The 27,125-nt window shown below is 36.7% G+C and overlaps 1 protein-coding gene across 7 annotated transcripts in view; it reads left to right on the plus strand.

Moving 5' to 3' along the window:
- Ptprm (protein tyrosine phosphatase receptor type M) overlaps positions 1 to 27,125 on the plus strand; it is a 788,264-nt gene that overhangs the window by 169,785 nt on the left and 591,354 nt on the right. For all 7 annotated transcript variants that reach the window (XM_077792334.1, XM_026408885.2, XM_026408886.2 and 4 more), the window contains exon 2: positions 3,205 to 3,327. In XM_077792334.1, coding sequence (XP_077648460.1) covers positions 3,205 to 3,327 — 123 coding nt within the window. The remainder of the gene's footprint in view (positions 1 to 3,204; positions 3,328 to 27,125) is intronic.

Consider the following 27,125-nt stretch of genomic DNA (forward strand, 5'->3'; position numbering starts at 1 on the left):
TCCTTTAATCTTATTTAGCTGAAAAAAATCACCTTTGCTATCTTCATGGTCTCACCAATAAAGATTGTGCATGGGGGTATATCCTAGGACCATTGGAAATTCTATGGTTGATTTTATTTTCAAGGGGTTAAATAACCAAACATGGGTCCAAAAAGAACTATATTATATTTTTATATTTCCTTTCAAGTGATAAAACAGCTTTGTAATGGTAAAGTTATATCCCCTCACAGGCCTTGTATTGGTCTACTGGGTTTGCTCTCAGCCACACATGCTATTGCCTTGCTATCTGGGTCCATCTTCAGTGCCAGGAGCCGTCTTGTAAACTAGATATTTAACCAGCCTTTGCTGTTTGGTGGATGTTTATAGTTATTTCTCTCTGTTTAAGATTTCATGAAAGGACTTCCACAGGAGTGCTGTTTCCATGAGGTCCCTTTATATCAAAATTTATGATTATTTCATTCTTTTGGACTATTTTTCATGGCACTGCTGATGGGATTATCCCTTTAGTACTTGAAGCTATTCTCTGAATCAAAATTAGGGTTTGCAACTAAGGTGGGGGGAAACACCATTACTATTTTGTGCAATCTTTTATCATTTTTTATCCTAAATTGGAAAGTTGTTAGCATTAGCACTCAATGAATTCTCTTTGCATCTGAACTTATAAATCCAGTAAGAGGGAAATACAAATGATTGATGGTTGTCAAGGTAAAACTTTTGAGTTCAGTACTCTACCCTTTATAATGAGTTTTATGTTTCCAGTTGAAGGTTTACTTGAGACTAGAAGTGTTAGAAGTGTTAGTGAAGTTATTGAGTCGATTTCACCCTCATGCCTGGAACTAATGACTTAAGAAAAGGCTAGAAAGCTGGGAGAGACCATTTAAAACAGTTCAAAGTTCCTGGACTCTGCCCCATGTAACATTTAACAGCACTTGGGAGGCAGACATTGAGAGCATGCCTTTCACATTTGCAGACACAGACTGAGTATCCCTTGTCAGAAGTGCTTGGGATCAGAAATGTTTTAGATTTGGGATTTTTTAAAATTACATATACATAGTGAGGTGCTATGGGGATGGGACCCAAATCTGAACACAAAGTTCATTTATGTTTCACATACACCTTATATACATAGCCTGAAGCTAATTTTATGCAATATTTTTAGTGTACCTGAATTTTGAATGTGACCCATCACATGAAGTCAGGTGTGAAATTTTTCACTTTTGGCATCAAATTGATACTCAAGAAATTTTCAGATTTTTGGAGACTTTGGATTTTCGGGTTAGAGATGCTCAAACTACAATGTAAATCTAGTACCTGAGCAACAGGGTCAGTATTCTCAAGGCTCTCCACAGGCCACGATGATGCACTGAAAATGAGGTGGGGTTTAGGGAGAATGTCAGTCCTGTGTTTTAATTCAGAAAAATTATAAAAGAAACAACTCTGGCAGTGATATGGAAAGGATGAATGGTTATGAAGGCTCCCAGCAGCTCAGAAAGGACGAGTGCCTTATGTGGGCTGTTGAAAGAGCAGAGGTCAAGGGAAGCAGCCAGTTGAATTCTGGTGTTTTGGACTAGTGTTCAAAGAACAGCTGCCATGCTACTAAAAGTCTGAAACCCATCTAGTAGGAGGAATTCAAGAGGGGGAAAAAAGCATGTTTTGCTTAGAGAAATAAAGGCTTAGAACATCACAACTATTTTCAGATGATTGCATTTTCTGATATTTTTACATTTCTTCATGGATGGGACTAAGATAAATGGGTTTCCTTCTCAATAAGCAAATTTGGGCCTTTTTAAGGGGCATTTCTGGGTGATAAGTATATGTTACAAAGTTTTGAGTGTCACACTTTTCAGAGACTGTCTCCATGGAATTGACTTGAGCATTTGCATGGAAGTTAGATCAGGTGATCCCCAACATCTGTTTTCTATTCTATTTATCTTCTTGCCACCATGGATACATTACAAACATAGTGGATTAATATTCTTAAATTTATGTTTTCTTGAGCCAGATCTTTTTTTTTTCTTTGGTACCAGGGATTGAACTCAGGGGCACTCGACCACTGAGCCACATCCCAGCCCTATTTTATATTTTATTAGAGACAGGGTCTCACTGAGTTGCTTAGCACCTCACTTTTGCTGAGGCTGGTTTTGAATTCGCAATCCTCCTGCCTCAGCCTCACTAGACTCTGGGATTACAGTTGTACACCACTGTGCCTTGCTTGACCCAGATCTTAATTCTCATTGGCAAGTACTTATAATCAATATTTTAAATTAATATGTTATTATTGTTAAGCAGTGGAATAATAATATTTATTATCCATTATATAGTGTATAGTAGAATTTTCATAGTCATTAATATGGTTGATATAATGACTCACACTCCCCATGTTAAACATTTGGATAAAGAGCTGATGCTATCTATAATAATTCAGAGTAATGGACGTTTAAGAGTTTATGAGGTGAAATCTACAATCATCAATGTGCTGAATGCTGTTGATGCTGAAACAGATGAACTGCTCTGCATATACTGCATTCTCTATTATTTTTTGTTTCCTTATTTAAATAGCTTTGTTCCTAGTAGCAAAATTAAGCAGATGTTTACCACATGTTTATTTTTGAAATTATTTTTGCCTATGTGTACTATAAAGTAAATTAATATTCTGTTTTAATTTTGAGACCCCTCCCCAGATCTTTGAAATATTAAAGTGAAAGCTGTTTCTATGTTAGATTTTAGAATAATCTTTTGAAAAATATTTTGTATTTTGTCCATAGTTTGTACTGCATCTTGTCTTCTACCATTGTGCCAGTGTTGTGGTTGAAAACATTTCTCTATTTTTTTGGGACAAATGATAAATTTTGTTGTTGTTGAAAACCCATTGAATGCTCAGGGAAGTTCTCTTAAAGTTTTGAATGCACAATTAATTTTCTAAATTCCTGTACATCTGGAAAATGTGAATTTTAAAATTTATTCCTTTTAATTTTCTTCTATAGATGTTAGATTCCTTTTAGAGAGAAACATAATATAGTGGTAAGGGCAAGGAATGGTTAATACTCAGCAATACTTAGCAAGCATACAGTAATGTTGAAATCTACTGATCCTGAGCAAAAAAGGCTAAATTAGATTCTGGCATCAAGTAGGTATAATCATCACAGCTCATTTTAAGAGGTCTGGTTGTCACTTAACGTTACTTTTCATTCTTTCACATGTTAGGTGGTTGCCTTTTTGATGAGCCATACAGCACATGTGGATATAGTCAAGCTGAAGATGATGACTTCAATTGGGAGCAAGTGAACACCTTGACCAAACCAACTTCTGATCCATGGATGCCATCAGGTGTGCTTTTAGTGTTAAGTTTCCTTTTTAAAGTAAAGGGAGCCCAAGAGTATTAATCAATGTTCACTGGATAGTGTTGAATGATGGAGGGTGTTTTCTTTGAATGTGGCAGTCAATGGCTGATTAGCTAGTGAGGGTGGCATAATTAAGAGGACTGATTACAAGAGTTTTAACTTTATATCTCCCTCCTTACGGTCTACTTACAGTTTATTTCCTTTATCTTTGGGTACACCTTAGCTAGATTAATGGGCTCACACAGCTGATCATTTTCCAAGCAGCAGATATGGGAAATGGATGTGTTTTCTGGAAAATGTGACTCATGAATGGAATTTTACTTGGGGAATCCAAATAACAAAGTCTCTGCTGTCACAGATAGGAGACTTTGGAGGTGACTTAACATTTCTCAACCTCAGGGGCTCAGTTTATACTTGGGAAGTCTCAGAAGATTGCAAGTGGTCTTGAAAACATTCAGAAAATACAATGGCAATGAATGGATATGTACATAATTTTCACAGTGTGGAAGTACTTAATGAATTTTCTGCTGAAGGAAAGACATTTATTTCACTGAACACCAGCAAGAATTCAGCTTGTATTTTGGAAAGAAGAGTAGGAGATGGTGACTGATGAACTCTGGTCGTATTGCAGCCTGACCATTTTACTGGATCCCCTTTTCAGCCTGTGACCTTGAACATCCCTTTAAAAGTTCAGATTTGCAGATTCTTTCTTCAGATGGAATGATGAGCATATCACATTCAGGATTCAAACTAGTAAAACATATTATTCTGATTTGGATTTCAGATATAACATAATTTTTGTACCTTTAATGAATTTAAGCTTTTCATTAATGCTCCTACATGCAGCAAACAATATATTTAGTAAGTTAATTTTGTAAATGTAGATTTGAAATATGAGGTAGAACCTAATGCTGTTCTTACTAAGCTTTAACAATTATGGTATCCACCACATTCCTGCCTGCCTTTCCTTTAACTCCTTATAATTTCAAAGGAAAGAGCACTGAGTTCTTTAGCACTGTGCCTTTGATAGGCTTCAGAACCTCTCCAGCTCTTGGCTAGTTTCCTGCAGGTCACATTCTCCCCTCTGTCTCCTGTTTTCTTGTATGTGTGTGTACTTTCGGATATGGCTTCGGTGGCATCTGTGATACACTTAAGTTGTTTTTCACAATTCAGGTTCCTGCTTCCGTTCTAGTCAAATGTCAGAGGGGGACACAACTGTGCTTCCTCTATTATCACTGAGTTTTCCAGGGCAGGTTTGCTGCCTTGGAGGCTTGGGTATTGACTTTCCCTCTTGTTGAGTGCCCAGCCTATGTTCAGAGAGGCTAGGACAGCTGAGGCTTGGGGAGGTGGAAGGATGCCAGATTTAGTCCTGGTTGATTTCTCCACAAAACACACTCACAGTTGCTTTGTTGTCTTCTCACTTGATCAAAATTTGTAATGGTTTCTTCTTTGCAGTGCTGAGATTGGAACCCAACCTGGCTAGGCAAGGGCTCTACCATTGAGCTACCTTCCCAGCCCCTGGATTTGTAATTTTTCACTGTAGGTAGTTGATTTTGTTATTGCACCCCTTTTTATTGAAGTTTTATTTGAAAATTAACTTTAAAAGAAGCCTAAACATTGAAAAAACTTTTGTAGCTGCTGCTGATTCTATTTTTGTCACAAGATGACAGACCTCCACTGATAAAAACACCTTAAGAAATCTTTTCTTGGTCCCCTTTTTCTACCTTTTGACACAACATACTGCCATCTCTCACTAAATAGTCCACTCAATTTTTTAATATATATATTTTTTAGTTGTTGATAGACCTTTATTTTATTTATTTACATGTAGTGCTAAGAATCGAACTCAGTGCCTCACACATGCTAGGCAAGCGCTTTGCCACTGAGCCACAACTCCAGCCCCAAATAGTCCACTCTTTAAATTTCAACAGAATGAGTTACCAGCAGTGGCCATTACAAATGGTAATAAATACCAAAAGCCAGGTGTGTTGTAGATCAGGGAGAGAGTAGAAGAAACAACAGTCAAGCAACTTTACAGATATTTAATGTTGGATGGATTTTGTGCCTAGGAACGATAAAGTGGGGGCATTTAAATATTCTGTTTTATTTTATTTCTGTTGATTAGTAGATTAACTTATGGTTAAATTAAGCCTTTGCAGCATGAGGTCTTTGTTTTCCATCTTCTAACACTTTCATCAATTCATCTGATTCCTGGTGGTTACAGAAAGTTTGTTCCAGACCCCAGCCCTTCCCTGAGCCCCCACCCCCGGTCCCCCAACACACACAAGGTGCAGCTCATTGTTTGGATATGTGGATGTTTGGATGTCAGAGTGTAAATGAAGACTAACACTAGCATTATCTATACCTCTGTGCTATGCTTTCAACAATGGGTGCAGACGAGATTTTGGGTAATCAGTAGAGGTTCTCTCAGACTACATTTGTGCCATAATACATGCTTGCAAACACTGGTATTTCTCTTTCTACTATTTCATTAAATAAACTTTAATTACTGTAATTTTTTGACCCCTAACATATGCTAAATATGTTGATAATTACTTTTAGAGATGGAGGATTGTAAGAAAGGACTTTTTCTCTCAATGAACTTTTACCTACTTGGGAAAAAGTTAGAAAACTACAATAACTACACAATCTAAGATTATACATAACTAGCTGTGAGACAGGTTGAGAGTGTTCTTAGAGCAGTTTTCTTAGTGTAAGCCCAGGGTATTATAACCAGATATGTAAGAAGTTAAATTCTCTAAGCAATGTTCTTAGAAATAAGAACATGTGATCTTATGAATTTACATACACAGGTTGAGCATTCCTAATCTAAAAACTTGAAATATGAAACAATTCAAAATCTGAGACTTTTTGAGTACCCACATCACTCCACAATTGGAAAAATTGTCCACTTGCCCTCATATGATGGATTGTAGTCAAAGTACAGTTACATACATTGTATAAAATTACATTTGAGCTATGTGTTAACAGGTATACAGGAAACATAAATGAATTCCATGTTTAGACTTGGGTCCCAGCCCCGAGATATATATACTCCATCATGTCTAAAAATATTTCAAAATACAAGAAAATCCCAAATCCCAAACACTTCTGGTTCAAAACATTTTGGATAAATATTCATCCTATACCATCTTAATGTATGATTTTAATACTGAGTTTCCATCATGTATATATAACCACAAGTTTTAAATACTATTTAGTTTCAAGAGTTTTCTTTTCTTCTTCTTTTTTTTCTTCTCTTCCTCTTCTCCTTTTTCCATTAATGTGTGCAATGTAATTTATTCCTTTCAAAAGCAGATTCCAAAACTGGTCCTTTCATGCAAAACCAGAAGGCTAATTTTAAAAAGATTTTTCAGGGTAAAGCTGTGTCAAAATTGAATATAACGATAGAGTTCTTTAATTTTATTTAAATGTTCATTTAAAATATAGTTGAACTTTTTCCTGTGTGTGTGCAAGTGTGTATTTGGTCTCTCATGTGTGGGCTGGTTCTATAATGCTTTAGACCAAGAGTTGGCAAACTATGTCCTGCTGTGCAGATTCAGCCGGCTGCCAAATTTTTGTATGACTTACAAGCTGAAAATGGCACTTACGTTTATAAATGGTTGAAAAAAATTTTAAAAGAATAGTAATATTTTGTGACACATGAAATTTAAATTTCAGTGTCCATAAACAATGTTTTGCTTATGCTAATTTGTTTAAATACATTTGTGGCTGATTTTAAGCTGTAAGAGCAAAGATGACTTATTAAGATAGAGACTGGTCCACAAAACCTATTATATTTAGTGTGGCCCTTTCTGAGAAATTCTGTGACCACTCTCTTAAATTGGTTAGATTAGCTTCAGCCTAGAATGTTTTTTTTAGAGTCTTGCTATATATTGTCATTATTTTCTGTATTCATACTGTAATTGTTATTATAATTGTTCACATACAGGCATTACCTCACTTTTTCTTTCATGTTCAAATTGTAGGTTTTTCCAAACATTGGGCTATTAAAATCAAAGAAAATAAACAAGATTAAGGATTTTCTGTTTTTCCTCTTGAAATCCCATGTATTGAAAATTATATTTTTTTATTGTTTAATACCAAAATTTTTGTTCTACTACTGTGATTCTGATTAACAGTTAATCCATTAAGGTGAATTTAAAAGTGATGGAGACTAAAATTTTTCTTCTTAATTTTTAGCTTTTTACTTTTTCTGTGTCCTTTCTGACATCAGTGCTCCAGTGTTTTAAGTCAAATGCTACAGGATTTGTTTCTCTGTATTTTAATGTGTGAAGTTATTATTAATCACATTTTAAACATCTTAAATACAGTATAGAGCTTTCTAAAAACTGACTCAATAGTTTTCTAAGTCAGTGATGTTAGCTCTGGCAATACGTATTTAGGGGAAGTGAATACCACATTTCATTTAAATTTTTATATTTAAGGTCAACATTTATGTCATGGTAGATTATACTTTTGTAGCTAGCTCTGAATCATAAAGGCTTTCTTGATGTGCAAACTATGCCAAACCTAGTTTCTCTTTTATTGATAAGAGTGAAGTTAATTTCATATCTATTGATCCTCTGCATTAGCAATGGGGAACATTTTTTAAAAAAATATCTTTAGTTGTAGATGAACACAATACCTTTATTTTATTTATTTAATTTTATGTGGTGCTGAAGATCCAACCCACTGACTCACACATCCTAGGCAAGCTCTCTACCACTGGGCTACAAACCCAACTCAAAAATTTTTAAAATTTATCATAAGAATTACTACTGTGAGCACAAGAACCTTGATTAAGAATCCAAATAATATCCTGATACATTTTGTAAGTACTGTTGAATTCTATCCCTCTTTACATTGTAGCACATTGTATAATAATCACATAGATTAAGTAATGACTAAGAAGTATTTTATGATGTTAAATCACCTACTTGATTTGATAGTGGTTGATGTGTATTGTTACCATGGAATATTTGTACCTTACTACTCAAGTTTTGTAAAACTGATATTTGGAAAGATCTATATCTTCTGTATAGAAAATGTGACCATCTTTTAAAAAACAGAAAAAATTTAAACAATAAATTTACCAATAGTGTTAATGTAAAGGTAGCTCATAACTATAGCTATTTGATATTTTATAGAATTAATACTTATTTATGCTTTACATTGTCCCCTTACAATATTGAACCTCTAAAAAGTGAATTTGGATCCTAATTCTTGGAAAAGGCAATTCTTTTAATACTCTTCTAAGTGCTATGGCATGAAATTATAGCTAGTTCATTTTGCTTTCCAATACTTAGCTTTATATGTTAGGCATGATGAGATTGCTCATTTTCATGGGGATGCTATGATTAAGGATCAAATCATGTATGTAGGTGCCTATATGAAAGGCAGACAGAAAGGCTGGGATAGAGCAGTAGTATGTACTCTTAGTGTAATGACCCAGAAAATAGAAAAATGACTACATATATTTGTTTAGCATTAGCTTCACATTTGGGGAAAAATGATAGATTGACAGTCAAAGCAATTGAAGTTTTCTCTTTCGGTGCATTTATCAGGCATATATTTTCCTCATGCTAGGAAGGACTTCCCTATATATTCATGCTTCAGAGCTTATAGAGGGTTTAGTGAGTAATGAAGAAAAGACAACTATGAGCTTGAAAAGATTTCTTCCCCTTAAATTTCACTGCCTATCCAGTGAGAAATATTTTTTTTGGCACTGAATATTCAGACAGTTGTCTAATTATCTCATTTTTTCTTCAATCAGTCAACACTCTACAAATATTTATTAAACACCTGCTATGTGCTAGGCATTGTTATTGATGCTTGGGATTCCTCACTGAATGAAGCAAATAAATATGCCTTTCCCAGAGCACGTGACCTTCTCAGTCTGATTAGAGTGTTCTTGGATGGGCAAACATGATCATATGCTGTAAACCATGTTTATCTTCATTTATTAATGAGGTAGTGAATATTTAAAAGGTAATCAAAAATTCAGTTCATCAGATGTAGCACATAAAATATCAGATTTAGCTTTCCTATATGCTCTGTTCCTTAAAACAGTAAGAAGAAGAGCAAAGACAGGAAAAAGTCTGAAGTCACAGCATGTGGCAGCACAGGACTTTCAGATCAATCAGTCTTAGGAAACAAGGTAATCTTGTACACACAGATGACATTTAGCAGTTGACAAATTTGGCTTCTTTGCTTTATATCATTTGGTCCTTGATGGTCTTGAGAAACTAGGTGTCATTATCCTCATTTTATACCATACAAAACTGAAGTTCAAAGAAGTAAAATTTGACCCAGGCTTATTGGCGAGAAAAATAGCCTCCAGTTTTTGCTCTTCTGAGTGTCCTTGAGTGACCTTCCCATGTAAATACATACATCTAGTGAAGGGCATAGTCTTTCATCCTGTGGCATTTGCTTGGATCTTCTCAAAGTGAACATCAAGACTCTCCACTGAGGGGGCTATCTGCATGCCCCACCTTGGCCAGCTGCTGGCTCTACCTCTTTGTAGCAGTTGACCATGGGAAAGTTCTTAATAGTCTCAGTTTTAACTCTCCTTATGTGTAAAATATTAGTAATACAGTCTTCCTTCCATCTCTGGGTTCAACATCCATGGATTCAACCCACTGCAGAGTGAGATTATTTAAAATAAAATATTTACTGAACTTGTACAGACTGTTTTCTTGTTATAATTTCCTAAACAATACAACAACTCTTTACAGAGCATTCACATTGCATTAGTTATTGTAAGTCATCTAGAGATGATTTAAAGTATATGAGATAATGTGCATAGTAAATACTATTCCATTTTATATAATGGACTTGAGCATCCATGGATTCTGGTGTCATTGTTCCCACAGGCAGCATGGGATAACTATGTATGTTTATGGAGATGACCGTGGACTGTAGGTTCTGGGGTTACAGCAGATGAGTCTCTGTCTTCTCACCAGTTCTATCCCAGGAAGGAGGGAGGCAGTTGACCAATAAGCAGAGAGAATGTACAGTAATAGTGAGCTGTGCTAGGAGTCAGGAGGATAAGCTGCATCTGGATCAGAGCTTAGGGAGCCATGGAACCAGCAGACAGGTTCAGCTTTTCTGAGGAGGCAGTTTGTGGGCAGAGACCTGCAACAAGTCAGGGCCAGGTGGCTTTGGAGGCTGAGTGATGCAGGCGAGTATAGGGCAGGAGCAAAGGGTAAGCTTTGCTGGTAATGGTAGGGATCAAATCAGGCAGGATCCTAGAAGACTTGGGAAGATAATCAGAATTTGCCCCAGGGCTGTTGACCAGACAAGACCACACTATCCAAATCAGGAACTCATCCTCATCCCTGGCCCAGCATAATATTTAAGGAATACAGTCCTTTTCTTCTTTTTAAGTCATTTTCAGAGGGCAATTTGGTGTGAATTCAGCTTAATTTTTACTTTCTGTGAAGTAGGCACTTTGTGCCAAAGGATTATTTTATCTTCTCAATACAGCAAATAAGAAACAGAATTTATAGGTCTTCATAAAATTTTTGAATAGATTACGAAAGTTGAAAGAATTCTCTTAAAATATTTATTGTTTTTATCAAGATGGTGGATTTGAGATAATTGCTCTATCATTTCCTTTAATTACCAGTCTGTCTTTACAATAAAAATTAACACTTAAAATGATTGAGTGGGGAGCACTGGATCTAGCATTATTTTAGTTGACTGTATGTTTTCAGTCCCTGAACCTGGGATATAGGAACTGTTTGTTTTTGACTCTTCATTCAAGGGCTGTGTACCTAGCCCCTGCCTGACATCCACATGTAATCTAGTCACTCTTCCTCCCAAATCTTACTCAGATCACCTTGGTGAGCCTTAGAGTGAATTTTCAGTTAGCTTTTAAATGGTAAGTGATAAGACATAGTGAAAGAGATTGGACTGGAGCTGTATTCTGTCAGCAGTTTCTAAGTTACAGAATTTAGAAAAATAACTTTAGATGATGAGAAAGAAAAAAAAATCATTTCAGATCAGTCTTCTCTGGGGAGCTTTTAGTTCAACACCACCAGGCACACTGTGTCCTCATTTCTTCAAGGGTGTAAACAAGCGTGTTCCTTGCTGTTGTGCAGGGAGTGGGGTGTGCAAGGGCTCCTACTGGGCCAGGTCTCAGAGATGGGTTCGAGGTGATGGATCACATTTCACATTACCTCATTAAAAAAAAAAAAGTTGATGTAAAATATACAAAGCACACATTTTACCATTTCAATCATTGTTAGGTGTATAGTTTACTGACATTAAGTACATTCACATTGTTGCATATCTTGCACCACCATGCATCTCCTAAACGTGTACATCTTTGCAAACTGAAAATCTGTACCCATTAAACAATAGTCTTCTTCCCTTAACCCCTAGCCACCACTGTTCTGCTTTCTGTCACTATGAATTCATGTAAGTAGAATCATACAGTAGTGTCTTTCCAAGTCTGGCTTATTTCACTAAACATAATATTTTTAGTGATTCTATTTTTATATGCCAAAATTTTCAGAGATAAAGACTATAATGGTGTACAAAATTGTTTGATTTTTTTTTTTTTTGGTACTGGGGATTGAACTTAGGGGCACTTAACCACTGAGCCACATCCCCAGCCCTTTTTATATTTTATTTAGAGACAGGGTCTCCCTATGTTGCTCAGGACCTCACTATGTTGATGAGGTTTGCTTTGAACTTGTAATCCTCCTGCTTCAGCCTCCTGAGCTGCTGGGATTATAGGCATGTACCACCACACCTGGCTGTTCTGATTTTTAATATTTAACTGTTTCATGGAAGCCAATGTAAGCCATTGCATTATATATGATCATTTATTTTGTTAGTTTATGTCTAGTATTCAATGAATGTTTCCTTTAAATTTCTTTTAAATTCTTGTGGTGGCAGATGGGAAACTCACAAAAAGTAAGAATAGTGGTGAGCTGTATATTAAATATTTGCTAAAATGTATACAGATTAGCCTATGTTTATAAATATGCATTTTAATAGTTTCATTTCTTGCTTGATTCCCTGTAAAATTGTATGAAATGACTTCATAAGAGTTATATGAGGCCAAGTATTAGAATAAACAGATGGGCCATTCATGACTGATGTTGTAAGTCTTATAGTTAGCATCTGAGTAGAGGAGGGTGGGACGGGTGAGGATCACAGTGATCCGAAGTGGGACAGTTATTATCCATGGACCAAGACCAGCACACTACGGATGTGATTGGAACTCAGGTCCTGTGTGTTCCGCTTACTGGCCTTTGAGGTACAAGTGCTGGTGTTTGGCTTGGTTACTGGAATGGAAGAGCCCCCTTTGGCAATGAGTCAAGAAAAGGGACAGTGGGTTATGAGGGACAGTCCCTCAGTTTTCTGAGCACAGATTCCTAATAGAACTGCAGTGAGCCATGGGTGTTGGCATGGAGTGGGGATGGGGCTAATTAAAAAAAAAATTAATTCAAAGACTAGAAAGCCCAAGGGCTAAGAAACACTTGCCTCTTGGATTTAAGACAGTCCACAGAAGCTCTCTTTATGGGGAGGAGGCATCTATGGGGTGGACCATTGTCATGCAGTTGGCACAGCCCACTGGCAGGTGAATGAATTCCAGCAGATGGCTTTCTAGCAGCCCTCCTGCAGACAGCCAGGATGGAGAAGGCCTGGAAAATTCTGGGTAGCCTGAGGGCTTAGATTCGTTCCATTCTCATTCTGTCAGACCAAGCCATTGAAAGATTCCCCGGAAGTACCTTTGGGACTTTCTATCCAAAAAATTGAATAGCTAAATATGTGAAAATAAGAACTGTTAGGCTTGGATTGTTATGTTAACCTTAAAACCAGGACAAAATGAAATTCTTTCCCGAGTACCTGTCATGTACAAGTCATAATTCTAGGCACTGGGTATTTAGGGATAAACCAGTACCCCATTTTCCAGGTCTTGGAGAAGGGGTGTGGCAAGGAAATGCCCTTGTGGCAACTGCATCCAGCTATTCTGAGTCTGCTACCCAGACAGAGTCCAGTGGGGCAAGGGCAAGCAGAGAGAGCTTCCAGGAGGAGGCAGCTTCAGAAGAGGGCACAAGGGCATGAGGAGTGAGGCTGGAGCAGGTTAGAAGAGTAGACAGAGGACCATCCTGTCTAAAGACCAGGAAGGGTGAGGATGCCCTGGGCTATTCAGAAAGTTGCAGGTGACTCAGGGAGCTGTTAGCCACCTCGATGGAGAAGAGAAGAGAAGAGAAGAGAGGCCAGAGGAGAGACTTAAGACTGTGCTGAGCTTGTGAAAGATGTGAAGCAAGGAGAAGGGATTGCCATTTCTGTAGGAGAAAAGAACATATTCAACTATGTGAAGAGGAAAATTCAGAATTTCTGATAAAGATTATATTAGGAAAAGCTGTAGGAAGGAAATCTGATTAAAAATATGTACTATAAAACCACATGAATATGTTAGAGTATAACCTTATCTTTAGAAGATTTCATACCAAAGTATGAAGGAATAAGTGTTTGGATGACTGTGGAGAAGCAATTGTGAGTGTCTAGAGAGAAAGAAGACATGCAAATGTTAAGATGTTAATAATTAAGTCTAGGTAAGAAGTAGATAAGTAATTATTATACTTTCTCATCTTTTTTGTACTTTTGCAGCCAAAGAAAACTTGCAGTGGAATGTGGGGAAACAGGCACTCTATTGAGGCATACCAATTTTGTGCCATGCCAGTGTGATTTTTCGCCAGTAATGCATTTTAGTCAAATGCTATTTCTGTCAACTCGAATTGAAAATATTTATATTTCCAAAACCCAGGTTGCATCATGACTTCCCTTTCTGAGTATATCTTGATGATTCTTGGTCATTACTGGAGAGTGTTAGAGGAGCCAGTAGACTTATATAATTCTGATTTGGAGGGACTAAATGCAGGGATATATAATTTTAGGACTTTCTAAAATAGGACAAATACTTCATGCTGTGGTTTTATGCCTCAGTGGATATCTCAAGTATAAAGATCTTTATCCTATTGGTAGATATTTTGGTGGTTAGCTAAAACTTTGTAAGAAGGTGCATAAAGAATTATTAAATTTTATTTTTAGATACCTTTCTGCATGCATTTATATCCTGTCTATAATGTGGGACTGAACACAGAAAAATTCATATGAAATTTCTTGGCAAACTGTAGTAAATGATTGTACAGATCATTATCTTAAATAAGTGGACTTTAATGCCTAGTTAAGCAATACTTTATTTAAGAGATTGTGACAAATTATATCTTAACACGATGTTTCAAAGCTTAAGTGGTTGAAAGAGAAATAAATATGGCTATTTAATTAATTGTCTGCTGGACAATCATAATGCCTCTATCTGGTGGGTGGACAAATTGAAACAACTGATTATGTAGTTGTAAGTGTCTGAGTGAGGAATGTGGGATAGCATATTAATACAGTGGCACTTTTAGAGAGAATATCAATGGAAATTTCTTTTTCAAATGGTTAGTCCTTATTTGTATGTTTTAAATTCTCTAATATAGGGTTGTTTCTTAATTAAATCTCACCTAATTCATTCTAGGAAACTTGAAAGTATAATTTTTCCAGTTTGTTATTTATAGAAAATGTTTAAGATACTGAAATCCTTACTATAAGATTTGGCAGACATAGATGGGGTTCAAACCACCACTTTTTAAGTAAATATTTTGAAATGGGGCTTTGAATGGTCATCTTGGGAAATTTTGAAATCCTTGTAAAGGATTTCATCCTGTTGAATGCACACCTTGTGAAAATGGCATTGCCTCTCTAATTGTCCTCTATAAATCAAACATCCCTTAGTTCCTATGATGGGCCTGGCTTACTGTGGAGTGACAGGCTGCAATTTGCCAGTAGGTCAACGACTGAGCTGATGACAAGTGACCTTTCTAGCACTGCAATCAATGCTTGTTATTTGGAAAACAAAATGATACAGTTTGTATTTTTCAGTCGGTAGGTCATTGGGCCTTTCCACCATTGACACATGAATTTGTACTTGGACCGGATGAGTCCATTCAGACAGGAATGTTAATTTACTTGAATTGATCAGGGTCCTGTTCTTATCAAATGGTGTGGGGCATTTGTTGATGGCAGAAATTATTATAAATAATTGGTTTTATGCACTGGCCAAACAGAGGCTCTTAAGAGTGTCCATTTTATACAACGTTATATACTAGTTTTGGCAAGCATGCACTATAATATATTTTGTTCACTGTGGATATTTCTCAGTAGTTAAGGGGGAAAATTTAAATAAAAATATATATATTTTTAAATTATCACACATGCAATTTGCATAATTAAATAGTATCACTCTATGTGTTTCCTGAAATGTGTGCTATGAAGCCTGTCAAGAGTCTTACAGGTGAATAACTTCTAGTAAATGCTGGGAAGAGATTAGTAACCTCAAAATGTAGCCCTCATGGGAGTTAGTAGCCCTCATGGGAGTAAGTAGCCCTCATGGGAGTTAGTGGTGTTGGATAGCTGCTTTCAGCCTTCACTTTCTAAATGTGGGAAGATTGTGTATCTGTGTTTGATTTACACATGGAAACACCTGCTTTGGCTGGTGAAATGTGAGTGGAAGTGACATGTGTTACTTTCAGTTAGAAGCTTCTAGAACTAGGCTGAGATTCACAATGCTCTCTCTGCTTTTGTCCTGCATTGGCAATTGTGGAAGCACTGAGAAGTTTTTAGCCTGGATACCTGCTCTCATTAGAATGTCCCTGTTCATTTGTAATGCCTAGATGCATATGTAGATGCTATTTGGAGGTGGAGCCTTTGGGAGGAAATCAGGGTTTGATGAGATTATGCGTGTAGTGCCCTAACATAGGATTAGTGCTTTTGTAAGAGAAGGAAGAGAGACTCAAACTGACATGCTCCTTTGTCTCTTCTTTTGATGCTGTGTTATGAAGGAGGTAGAAGGCCTCTCCAGATGCATGAGCCACATCTTTGGACTTCCCAGCTTTTAGCACTGTAGGAGCTAAACTTTTTTAATAAGTTATATAGTCTGTGGTATTCTGTGATACAATAGACTAAGACAGTACTAAAGTGAGGAAGATGTGGAAATGATTTTCCTCTGCCCTCCACACTCACACGCATTCAATAGACGGCAGTAGGTGGGTGAGAAATGAAATATATTGTGTTGTGCCACTAGAGTGTGGTGTGGTTTGTGGAATGGTTTTTGGCCTTAAGACCTCTTTTGTGCCCTTAAAATGTTAAAACATCCAAAAAACCATATGGGTATTATCTATTGCTGTTTTCTGTTAATCCAGAAATCACAACCAAAGTGTTAAAAACACAAGAATACATCAGCACCCATTCCATTGAGATCAGAGCAGTGCAGTATACTTGTGAGCAGTGGAAAATGAAATGGGAATAGTAAAATAAGAAAATGTCTTATTATTATAAAAAATAGTTTTGATTTTATGACCTCCATAAAAGGCCCTTAGGGATTTCAGAGGTCCCTGGCCCCTGACAATTGGAGAACCACTGGCAGGCGCCACCTTAAGTGAGGTGCCTACTTTGATATTTTACAGTTAAAGGCTCAGAGGAGTCAGAAAGGAAAATAAAGAAGGAAAAAAAAAGATTTTGGAAACACTGCAAAAAGGATATTCCTGGATATTATAATTCACTTTTTCTTTTTGATTAAAGACAACATAAATAGTTCATTCCTTTTATTGAGAGGTAGTCCTTCATGCCAGCAAATGCCTATTCACTAGAGTATCAGATGAAATATACACACAAATTACTTTGTATAGAGCCACATAACTGCATATGAGTATTCTTAATCCTATGAAGGCTGAGTTTATGAAATCATTTGCTCTAGAAAAATTTGAAACTCGGATTAATATTCATATATTTGAATTGAGTATAGGATTTCTGAGCAGTAGCTGGTTGGACAAAGTGAATTATTTAAACTTATATATGAATGAACCTATCTAAATTCATTCAGTGGTGCTTCTTCTGAGAATCTTAACTGTGGAACTGTCATATATATTGTCATGATAAAATTATTTTAGTTCCTTTTATGAGGAAGTGTATAGTGACAAAATGATATAAAGATGACTAAATGCATTTCAGAGAGACTTAGAAATCATGCCTGATGGAAATTGCTTATGAATTGATAACAAATCCCACAGGTGGGATTTTTACAAGTCATGTGTCTCCCATCAATAGGCAGATTATGTCAGGTTACACATTTATTTCCAAAGATGAAGATATGATTTCTATCAGGATTTGCTAATATTTAAAACGCATGATAGATAAACACTGTCTATATTATCTTAATATAGCTATGGTAAGGTTCCAAGGGAATCTGGTGATCTATAAAAATTTGTCCAGCAATTATAGATAGTTAATCTTTAAGCTTGAGGAAGAAGAAAGAAGCAAATGGCCTTTCTAGGTTTTTGATTCTCCTTTCAAAAATACATACTTAAAGAACTATCTGCTATGGACAATCACTGTTTTTTGTTTCCTACAAGACTAGGAAATTCTTGGAGGAATTACATACAGTGTTCCCAGGACTTTGAAGAATCAAGTATTAAAATGGAATAATGCACTGACTGGAAGAAAAGAAAGTTAAATTTATGAAGTAACATATACTTGCTAAGGATTAATCATCTGCTAGTTGGCTGCCCACTATGGTGGCTTTTGAAGTCTGGGACTCACTTCAGAATGAATATGTTATTTGGAGAGTCCCTAGCAGACTGAGAACACTTTAACGAGGACTTGCCTCAGAAGATTTGAGGGATGTAATTAAGAGAGCCAGAAGTTGACATCTGCCCAGTTGATGTAGCTGGCATCTGCAGAGGTTGCCACAACATTGAGGGTACATCCTTCTCCTTTCTCAAGTATAATTGAGGCATTGCCTTCACTGAGATAGAATATCTTCATTAAATGCCTTTATTTGATTTAAACATTGTTGATCCTGACACTGAAAAGAGAAATAACATGTTGTTCCATTTCAGTGTTTAAGTAGTAAAAATCATGATTGTGACTGGTATGAGCAGTCCCATTTTCTTATCCCTGAAGTGAGGTAGTATTTTCTTAATTTCTCTTTAATATGATTTTTGATAAGTCTCATGCAAAGCCATACCTTCTTATTTGGGTAATTCCTTAAGTCCCCCAGCAGATGGAGACCTGCAGTTCTTTGCTGTTTTATTGGGGCCACTGTTCCCTGTCCTACATGTCGTGCTTGACTTCCAGTTAAGATGCAGGGTCAGGTGTTGCTAATGAACTAATGAAAATGCCCTTGTGCACTTCTTTCCCTCCCCTCCTTTGGCCAGTTAGGAGTTATTTATTCTTGCATTGCATAAGGTCTTCATCATTAGTGACCTCCCCCAGTAGATAAGACAATATTTTCTTTAATGACATATTCACAGCAAAGCACAGAGCAGAGAATTCTCTGAACTCCAAGGGAATACATTGAAATCCCATGTGAGCCATTCACAGGCCATGTCCTGCCAATGTTTTGGTTCAGAGTAAATCCCAGAGGTCAGATCTTTTTTCAGTCAGCAAAGTAAACTTTGATCACAGATTTGTGAGCTTAGTATAAGGGTGGAAAGAGGCTATCCTCATTTGCCTCTTTGCATACCCACTAACACAAAGAGGAAGGAATTGTAAAATAGCTTTAGTTTCAAGCCATCTCCAGATTCAGGTGAGTCTTGTTTTCTTTTCTCCCTGATTACCTTATACTTAGTTCAAGTACATTAAAGGAATCTTTAAGACTTTCTCTTTGACAAACCCAGTAAAACCTTTCAAAGATGATAATTGTTGTAAGGCCCCTTAGAGACATGCCATTTGTTGTATTTATTGCCATTCTTACTATTATTACCCATTACCTGGGGAAAATTACTGGTTTTCATATTCTCAAACCCAATGCTTTCTGCTGTAATCAACTTTCCTCCAGTAAATTAAAAAGAAAATAAGAGTAATGTACTGAAGTCATTTATGGGAATAGCTGCGAACTCTTTAAGAATCAGACATGAATTTTGGCCACCAAAATAAGTTAGTGTGTACACACACTCACACACATACACACACACACAAAATGATAACTTACTAATGAAACAAAGAAGTAAAAAATGAATTGTGACCAAAATCAAGGGAGCTTGTAGTTTGTCATTTTAATTTTTATTTTTGGTTTCTATAAGACTTTCTCTGTAATTTGAAAACTCAATTTACAGATGTGTCGTGTTCCAAGCTGAGTCATGAATTACATTCATGCCAGCCATGTTCATTTTCCTCATAAGTTTTCCTAAGAGCAAATGAAATGATTATTTCATAAATGTCTATCTAGTTATTGAATGAGTTCTTAGAATAGAACACATCTGATTTCAGTAGGTCCTGTGGTCTAGATCCTTATTTTAAGATGAAAGGACTTTCTAAAGAAAACAAAACTGTTTTTATAAGAATTTATAGAATACAATAATGTTTGTGTCAGAGTAATGCTACATGCTGTGATAAATTACTGTTAAATTGTCAGTGCCTTACCATTGTTGGCATTTATTTTCTATTCATATAGACATCCAGAATGGCTCCAAATGGGAGGTCTCTGGGTTGGGAGCCAGCCAAGTTGAACCCACTCTGTCATCTTCAACATATTCTCCAAGATTTCTCTGAAGGGGACATCTATGTGGCAGAGGAGAGAATCCACAGATGCTCATGTTTCTGTGGGCCTGATTTGGGCATAGAAGGGCATAGTGTAAGGAGTATAGTTCAGTATAGGTGTCCAGGAGGAGGAATCAAAGAACATTTGTTGACCAGCTGGAGGGTTCTGTCACTGTTGGCCTTAGAGCCTGGTCATGGTGCTGGTCCTAGGAATTAGTATAGGAGAAAATTACTAAAAATGAGATATGATGATTACCTTTAAAAAAACAGTAGCATCACCTTTAAAACAACCCAAAATGACTAAGCATGTTCAGTGGTAGAGCGCTTGCCTTGCATGTGTGAGACACTGGGTTCGATTCTCAGCACAACATATAAACAAACAAACAAACAAACAAATAAATAAATAAAGGTCTATCAACAACTAAAAATATTTTTTAAAAAATCTAGGAATACTTTTCAGTGTAACTACTGGATCTTAGACAACTAGATCCTTTCCTGAGCTCTGTTTTATTAAACCAAATCCTAAGATTTCTATAAAATAGATATTCTTTTAACTCTGATAAGATAATTTCTCAGGTACAGCAAGATATATGAGCATATATTGCTACTTAATTCAGTAAAGCAAACATCATCGAATAAATGTCAGCTTTTCCAGAGAAATCATTGTATATAACCTCTCTGGATAATATATTTATAAAAAAATCAATACTGAAAGTAAACAGATTTTTAATACCTCTGAAGGATCTTCCTAATAAACCAAAACACCAACCCATAATTTAAAGCAATTGATACCAATAGATATTTATAGATGACATCATTGTAATTTTTGTAGATCATTCTTCATAGTGGTCTTGTGTTCTACATCTAATTCAGTTTTAACCTTGTGCTTTGGAGGAGTGATTTATTATGAGGGTGTATAAAGAATACTTTGGCTTTTCTTTCCAGAGAGGAAACCATCAGAGATTTGAATACTGTGGCTTTTCTATCCCCTTTCCTTCTGTTTTTCACTATTCAGTGCTGGGCAGTCTTGCTGCTCCTCTATCTACCATCTCTCTGAAAATATATGTGTTTAAATTCCCATGACTCTCTTCATACAGGCCTGACATCTCTTTACATAGGCCTGTATTTCTCAAAGTATTTGTATCCAGTTACTATCACTGGCACATTTTTTTAAAGTCAATCACAATTTTATATAATTTTGAAAAGTTGTTTTTTCAGTTGCAAAACGAAAACAGTTTCCTGCCAATGAAATAATTAAAAATGTTTATTATCAAGTTATATGCATAAGGACCTTGATATTTCTTCCTACAGACTATAACAAGGATCCAATCAAGAAATAACCTACAACTGAAAATTAGACATTTGAATATTTCAACTTGCAGAAAATTAATAGATTCTCAGATCACAATTTGGTTGCATTTAGCTTTAGAAAATGATTTTTTTAGCTTTTATTCAAGTATTAAGATGTGATTTCTAATTAGGTTCCACAGCATGCCTAGTAAGAAGGTGGTCACTTGCATAGCTGTTAAGAGCTCCCTGATTTCAGCACCTCTTAACTAAAACCTTGTTCAAGTTACTTAACTTCTCTGAGCCTCAGTTTCTTATTAGTAAAATGGAGGAAACATGACTCATATCATAAAATTGTTATCAATGTTAAGAACATGGTACAGAGCTGAGCATAATGTCTGGTGTGGAGTCCAGTTAATCATTTTCTTCTTTTATGGATTATGCTTTGGAGGTTATAGGTCATGACCAGGAGCATTTTCTCCTAAAAGTTTTACATTCACTTTCCTTCTAAATGAAGCATACCTAGGTCCAGAACACAGATTGAGTTAATTGTTGCATATGGTGAAGTAGCAGCCTAAGTTCATTTACTTATTTGTTTTTCAAGTGGATAACAGACTCATTTGTAACTGTGTTTCCCCCACCTCTAAAATTCATGTGCTAAAGTTGCAATCTCTATATTTAGAGATGGGATCATGAAAGATATGATTAAGTTAAAATGAATCCTTTAGGGTGGGCCCTATTCAATGTAGGCAATGTCCATATAAGAGGAGGAAGAGACAATAGGGATATGTGCACACAGAGAAGAGGCCATATGAAGACACCTTGATCTTGGACCTCCAGTATTTGGAACTGTGAGAAAACAAATTTCTGTTAAGTCTGTGGGTGTTTGTTTTATTGATTGATTGATTGATTATGTGTGTATGGTGCTGGGCATGGAACACAGGGCCTCCCACATGCTAAGCAAGTGCTTTAACACTGAGATATACCCCCAGCCCCTGTGCTATTTTTTAAAATCACTATATAACAGACAATATACTCTCTTTCTCCCATTGAATTATCTTAACATCTATGTGGCTTTATTTTTATCTCCCTGTTATAGAGTGGCAAGCCATCCACAATAGGAGAGTGTATTGCTGAAACATGCCATTGAATTGGTTGCTTGAAGCCATAGAATGTCTCCTCCTGTGCCATCTGTTACTGGCCAGGGCATTCCATTATAGCAAAGCCATTTTCTTTTCTTCCTACATTTTTTTTTCCATTAGAAATGTGGTCATATGAAAACTTGGCCAAAATTTGGTTGCATCGCCATTAAATCAGGCTCTGAGGATTAGGATGTTAAATTCTATCCAGGGAGTGTTATGGGGTGTTATGGTTTGGAGATGAGATATCATTCAAATGTTCAGAGGTGAAATGATTGAATTGTGACAGCCATAACTTAATCAATCCATTTTACTTTGAATGGACAGACTGGGTGGTAACTGTAGGCAGTGGAGCATGGCTGGAGGAAGTGGGTCACTGAGAGTGTACCCTGGAAGGCATTATCTGCCCTGTGGCCCCATTCCTGTCTCTGCTTCCTAGCTGCCATGAATGGAGCAGTGCTCCTCCATCATGCCCTTCTCCTATGATGTTCTGCTTTACCTTTGGACCAGAGCAATGGAGTTGGCTCACAATGGACTGAACCTCTGAAACTGTGAGCAAAAATAAACTTTTCCTCCCTTTAGTTGTTCTTGTTGGGTATTTTGGTTATAGTGACCAAAACTGATTAACTTATGGGGTGAGGGTGGACCATAGGGCCCGATTCTCATGTTTAGCGTTCAATGTTATCTTCAAGAGAGGATAAACTTCATAGCATAGAGGCATGTGAAAAAAGATTGACAATAAAATGTGCTTCTCCTATGGCCAAATCTGTGTCATACTGCTGGATCATAACTGCTTACAGAAGATCATGAATTAATATTTTAATGTATTATATTAACTAGTGAATAACATGATTATATTGCATTATCATTGTTTACTATTTAAAGTGTTTAAGTGTTCAAGCACTTAAAATCACACAATTTAAAATCATATCTTGTCAACTCTTCATATTTTTAATGTGGGAGAGACCTCAAAATAGCATTGGCAAAGGACTCTCTGACCCTGTGTTGCCCCATGACAACTGTTTCCTGGTAAGAAATGAGGGGGTAGAGTGGTAGCCAGGTGCAGCTCTGATCTCCATGGTGGAATTCTGGTCAAGGTTCCAGTAGGATTGACCTTGGAGGACTTTTCCCAGTCTATATCCTGGCTTACAAAGTGAGACTCAAACACATTTTTAAAATATTGCTCTGTCAAAAGACCTAAGTTGTATAGCAGTTCTCTCTTGTGACCTACAGATATACTAAGAGTGGATTCCCTGACTCTGTACACAGTGGGTTTCTGCTGGCAGGGATTGTGGATAGTAATTGTTCTCTGTTCAGTTCCTTTGACTTTCTATTGCTATTGTATTTTGGTGTTAGATAGGTGGTCAGCAGTGCCATTTGATGTTGAAATTTTTCCAGTAGACTCTTCTGCTTTCCCCCTGAGCACAACGTGGTTCATCAACTTTGCAGTGGGTTTAAGAGCTTCTCAGAGTGTGAATTTTACTTTTTTCTCCCCTTTGAGGATAACAGTTTTGAATGGTGTCTCTCTAATTTAGGGTTGGATTTTTTTCTTTCTTTTCTGACAATATTTATTAGGTATATTGAAGAAATTAATATGTTTGCTGTGGACAGTCCCCATTGGATTACTGAGATACCACTTTGAAACTTTTGTAAACTTTTTGTAATTTGCCATTGTTTTATAAAAGTTCGATGATAGCTTCCTAAGGAGTCAAGGCAGATTCATTGTGGTCCAAGTCAAATTTGATTTTCAGGTATTCATCTGTTTTCTTACTTGTACATTCTCTATTTTGGAAAACTTTATGAAGTCCTCACTCTTTGTGGTAACTCTTACCAGCACATGCTAACTTATATTGAATATTTGCACTGTACCTTTTGTTCTATTAATAGTATGTTCAGTGTACTATTTTGAATTCTGTAGTTTGTTACTACTTTTGCTATTTACATTTTATTTTAATAAATCACTTTGGAAAAATGGATTCCATTTTTGTGAATTTGGGTCAAAATGCCACAAATACGATACAGTTAACAAGTGTGATTAGCAACAGGCAAATGATGTAAGTGCATTGATTAAATTATGGCTGTCAAAATTCAAACAGTGTGAACTTGGAACTTGGTGACCTAGTGAACTTGAAGAGATGAGCTGCGTTAGTTCTTGTGCATACTGGGTACCCCTTGTTCTCACTTTAGTCATGGGTGGGGCTGCACATCAGATTACACATCCTTAATTTTTGAGTTTTGAGAATATACATACACATGTGTAACCTATAAGATTAAGCAGAACCAAGAAACCAAAAGCTTGCATTGCTGTGTGGCCTCAGACCATGTGGTTCAGAAGGGGCAGGCAGGAGGGCGTGGATATACCTGTTACCCTGCTTTTGCTTGAGTGAACTAATCCAGGACAGAGGTAGTCAGGGCTCTCTTCAGTCTTCCAGTAGAACCCAGTGGAGATAGGGTATCACTTTAATAGAGTGTCTGAATACCCAGGACTTTTCCCAGGAGTAGGGAGTAGGCCAGAGGCCATTGCCTCTTCCAAGGCTCAGTGGGTAGTTATTTTGATTTTAGTAGAACCCAGCAGTTCTGGATAGTATCATTAGCCTCCAGTCAAACCAAAGTATTCAAGTTCAGACCCACAGAATTAGAGCCTAAGTTAATCAGTCATCTGGTGACCATCTCAAGGGACACTTGTCACATGTTGCAATGTGCTGAGAGTGCTGGCTCCAGGAGTAAGGGTGCATGTGTGTAGCACATGTATAACTTCTAGGAGCCAAAAGCGATTAGCATCCTAACAGATGACTGTGGGTGTCGTCATTATTCCTATAATTCAAATCTGTAAAGTGCATGTGAAATGCAGCAGCCACAGCCAGTCCTCTTTCCTCTGCTATTGCTGTATCACCTTTGTGGACTTCCCACTGGGGATTGCACTGAGTAGTAGGTTTCACATTCCCCTAAGCTGAGCGTTAAGAAATGTGTGTGGCCTTGTCCTTCTCTGACCCCAGTCTCCTGAACTGCCTGGCTTTACCTGCTTTTAGTGCTTTTGCTGCCCAAGATACACTTGCCTGTGGAGCCACCTCCTCTTCTCCTGGACCCACCAGATGTTGCCTCTTTGTCCTCTTTGCTCCCACTGCCTTCTGTGGTGATTTCTGTGGAAATACCTTTATTTCTGTTACATTTAATATTTCCACATCCAAACCCATCTCTCCCTAAGACCCAGGTGCTCCTCCATTTCAGAGTGGCCTGATCTCTGGGCGCACAGTTTCTCATTGCATTGGTCTTCTGTAATTGGAGATGACAGCATTGAAAAGAGTTAATTATGTGGGTTGCCCACTGTGCTTACCAGCTAGGATGAGTTTTTAAGCTATAATCAAGTGCCTCTGAAAGTACTTAGTTAAACATAATCATTACATCCTCTGGCCTTCATATCTAGGAGAGCACCACAAAAAGAATGTCCTGTGATGTCAGAAGCAGTGGAGTCCCTGGGATTTTGAGCCCAGAGAAGCTTGCCTTTCCCTGGAAAATGCTTGGATGGCTATTGCAATATTATGGACAGTGATTTCTTTGACTTCTGTCTTAGGAGCACCTAACTTCAAATTTAGGGTCGACAGCTCTACCTGCTGCTGCTGGTACGGTGATGGCAAGTCCCTCCATCTGAGAGATACCCATTTTGCTATAGGGATTTAATTTTAACCTTGCTTTGACTTCTGATGCCCCTGTGCTACTTTTATTGAAGCAAGGGAGGACTCTCCCATGCAAGATAGATTCATGAATGCAGGTCCTAATGTCTGCTGTTTAAAGTTACCCTGTGGTTAGAAGTCTCCTGCCCGAATCATAGAGATGATTGAGTGCTATCTCAGCACAAAAGGGGAAATATAAGACCAATAAAGTTGTAGCTAAAAAAAATCACAGAGATTGGTAGCACAACATTAAAAATATACTTAATGCTGACGACCTGTACCAATGAAAATGGTTAATGTGTTACATTTTGTATTTGTGTTTTATAACAATTACAATTTCTTTGTAAAAAAAATTAAAATCATCTCAGATTTCTTCTAGACTTATTATAATAAATGTATTAGAATTCAGAAACATATTTATCAATCATTTCAATATGATAAAATGTTTCTCCAAATTCAGTCAATACACATTTTAAAAGTTCACTTTTGCTGGGTGAAGTGGCACACTCCTATAATCCCAGTTTTCAGGAGATTGAGGCAGGAGAATCCCAAGTTTGAGGCCAGACATGGTATTTTAGTAAGAATTAAATAAAAAAAAAAAAAAGGCTGGGGATATAGCTCAGTGGCATAGTGGCAGAGCACTTGTTTAGCATGTTGAGGACTAGTGTTCAATCGCTAGTATTGCAAAATAAAAGCCCATAAATAACAATAATAGCAATAATAATTTTTCTACTGTTTGCTCACAATAATCTTGATGTTTTATATTAGCTATGATTTATTAAATATAGTAATGTTTTATAAATAAATTTTAGTGTTATTTTGTCTCAGTAATGCATCTGGCTTCTAGTTGTAAATATTTAGTCTGTGTTTCTTTTTTCAATGACACTTGTATTTTTAGTAACCTACACTAGACAGGTACTTCAAACTCAAGATGTTTAATACTGATTTTGTGTTTCTATCTTATATTTTCCAGCCTTTGATAAATTCATTGAAAGCACTTATAAAATGTCAGGACAACAATAGAATACAAAATTGATTATCTCAAGTATTTGTGTGTGTGTGTGTGTGTGTGTGTGTGTGTG

This window comes from Urocitellus parryii, chromosome 13, assembly GCF_045843805.1.
Source record: "Urocitellus parryii isolate mUroPar1 chromosome 13, mUroPar1.hap1, whole genome shotgun sequence".
Lineage (NCBI taxonomy): Eukaryota > Metazoa > Chordata > Mammalia > Rodentia > Sciuridae > Urocitellus > Urocitellus parryii.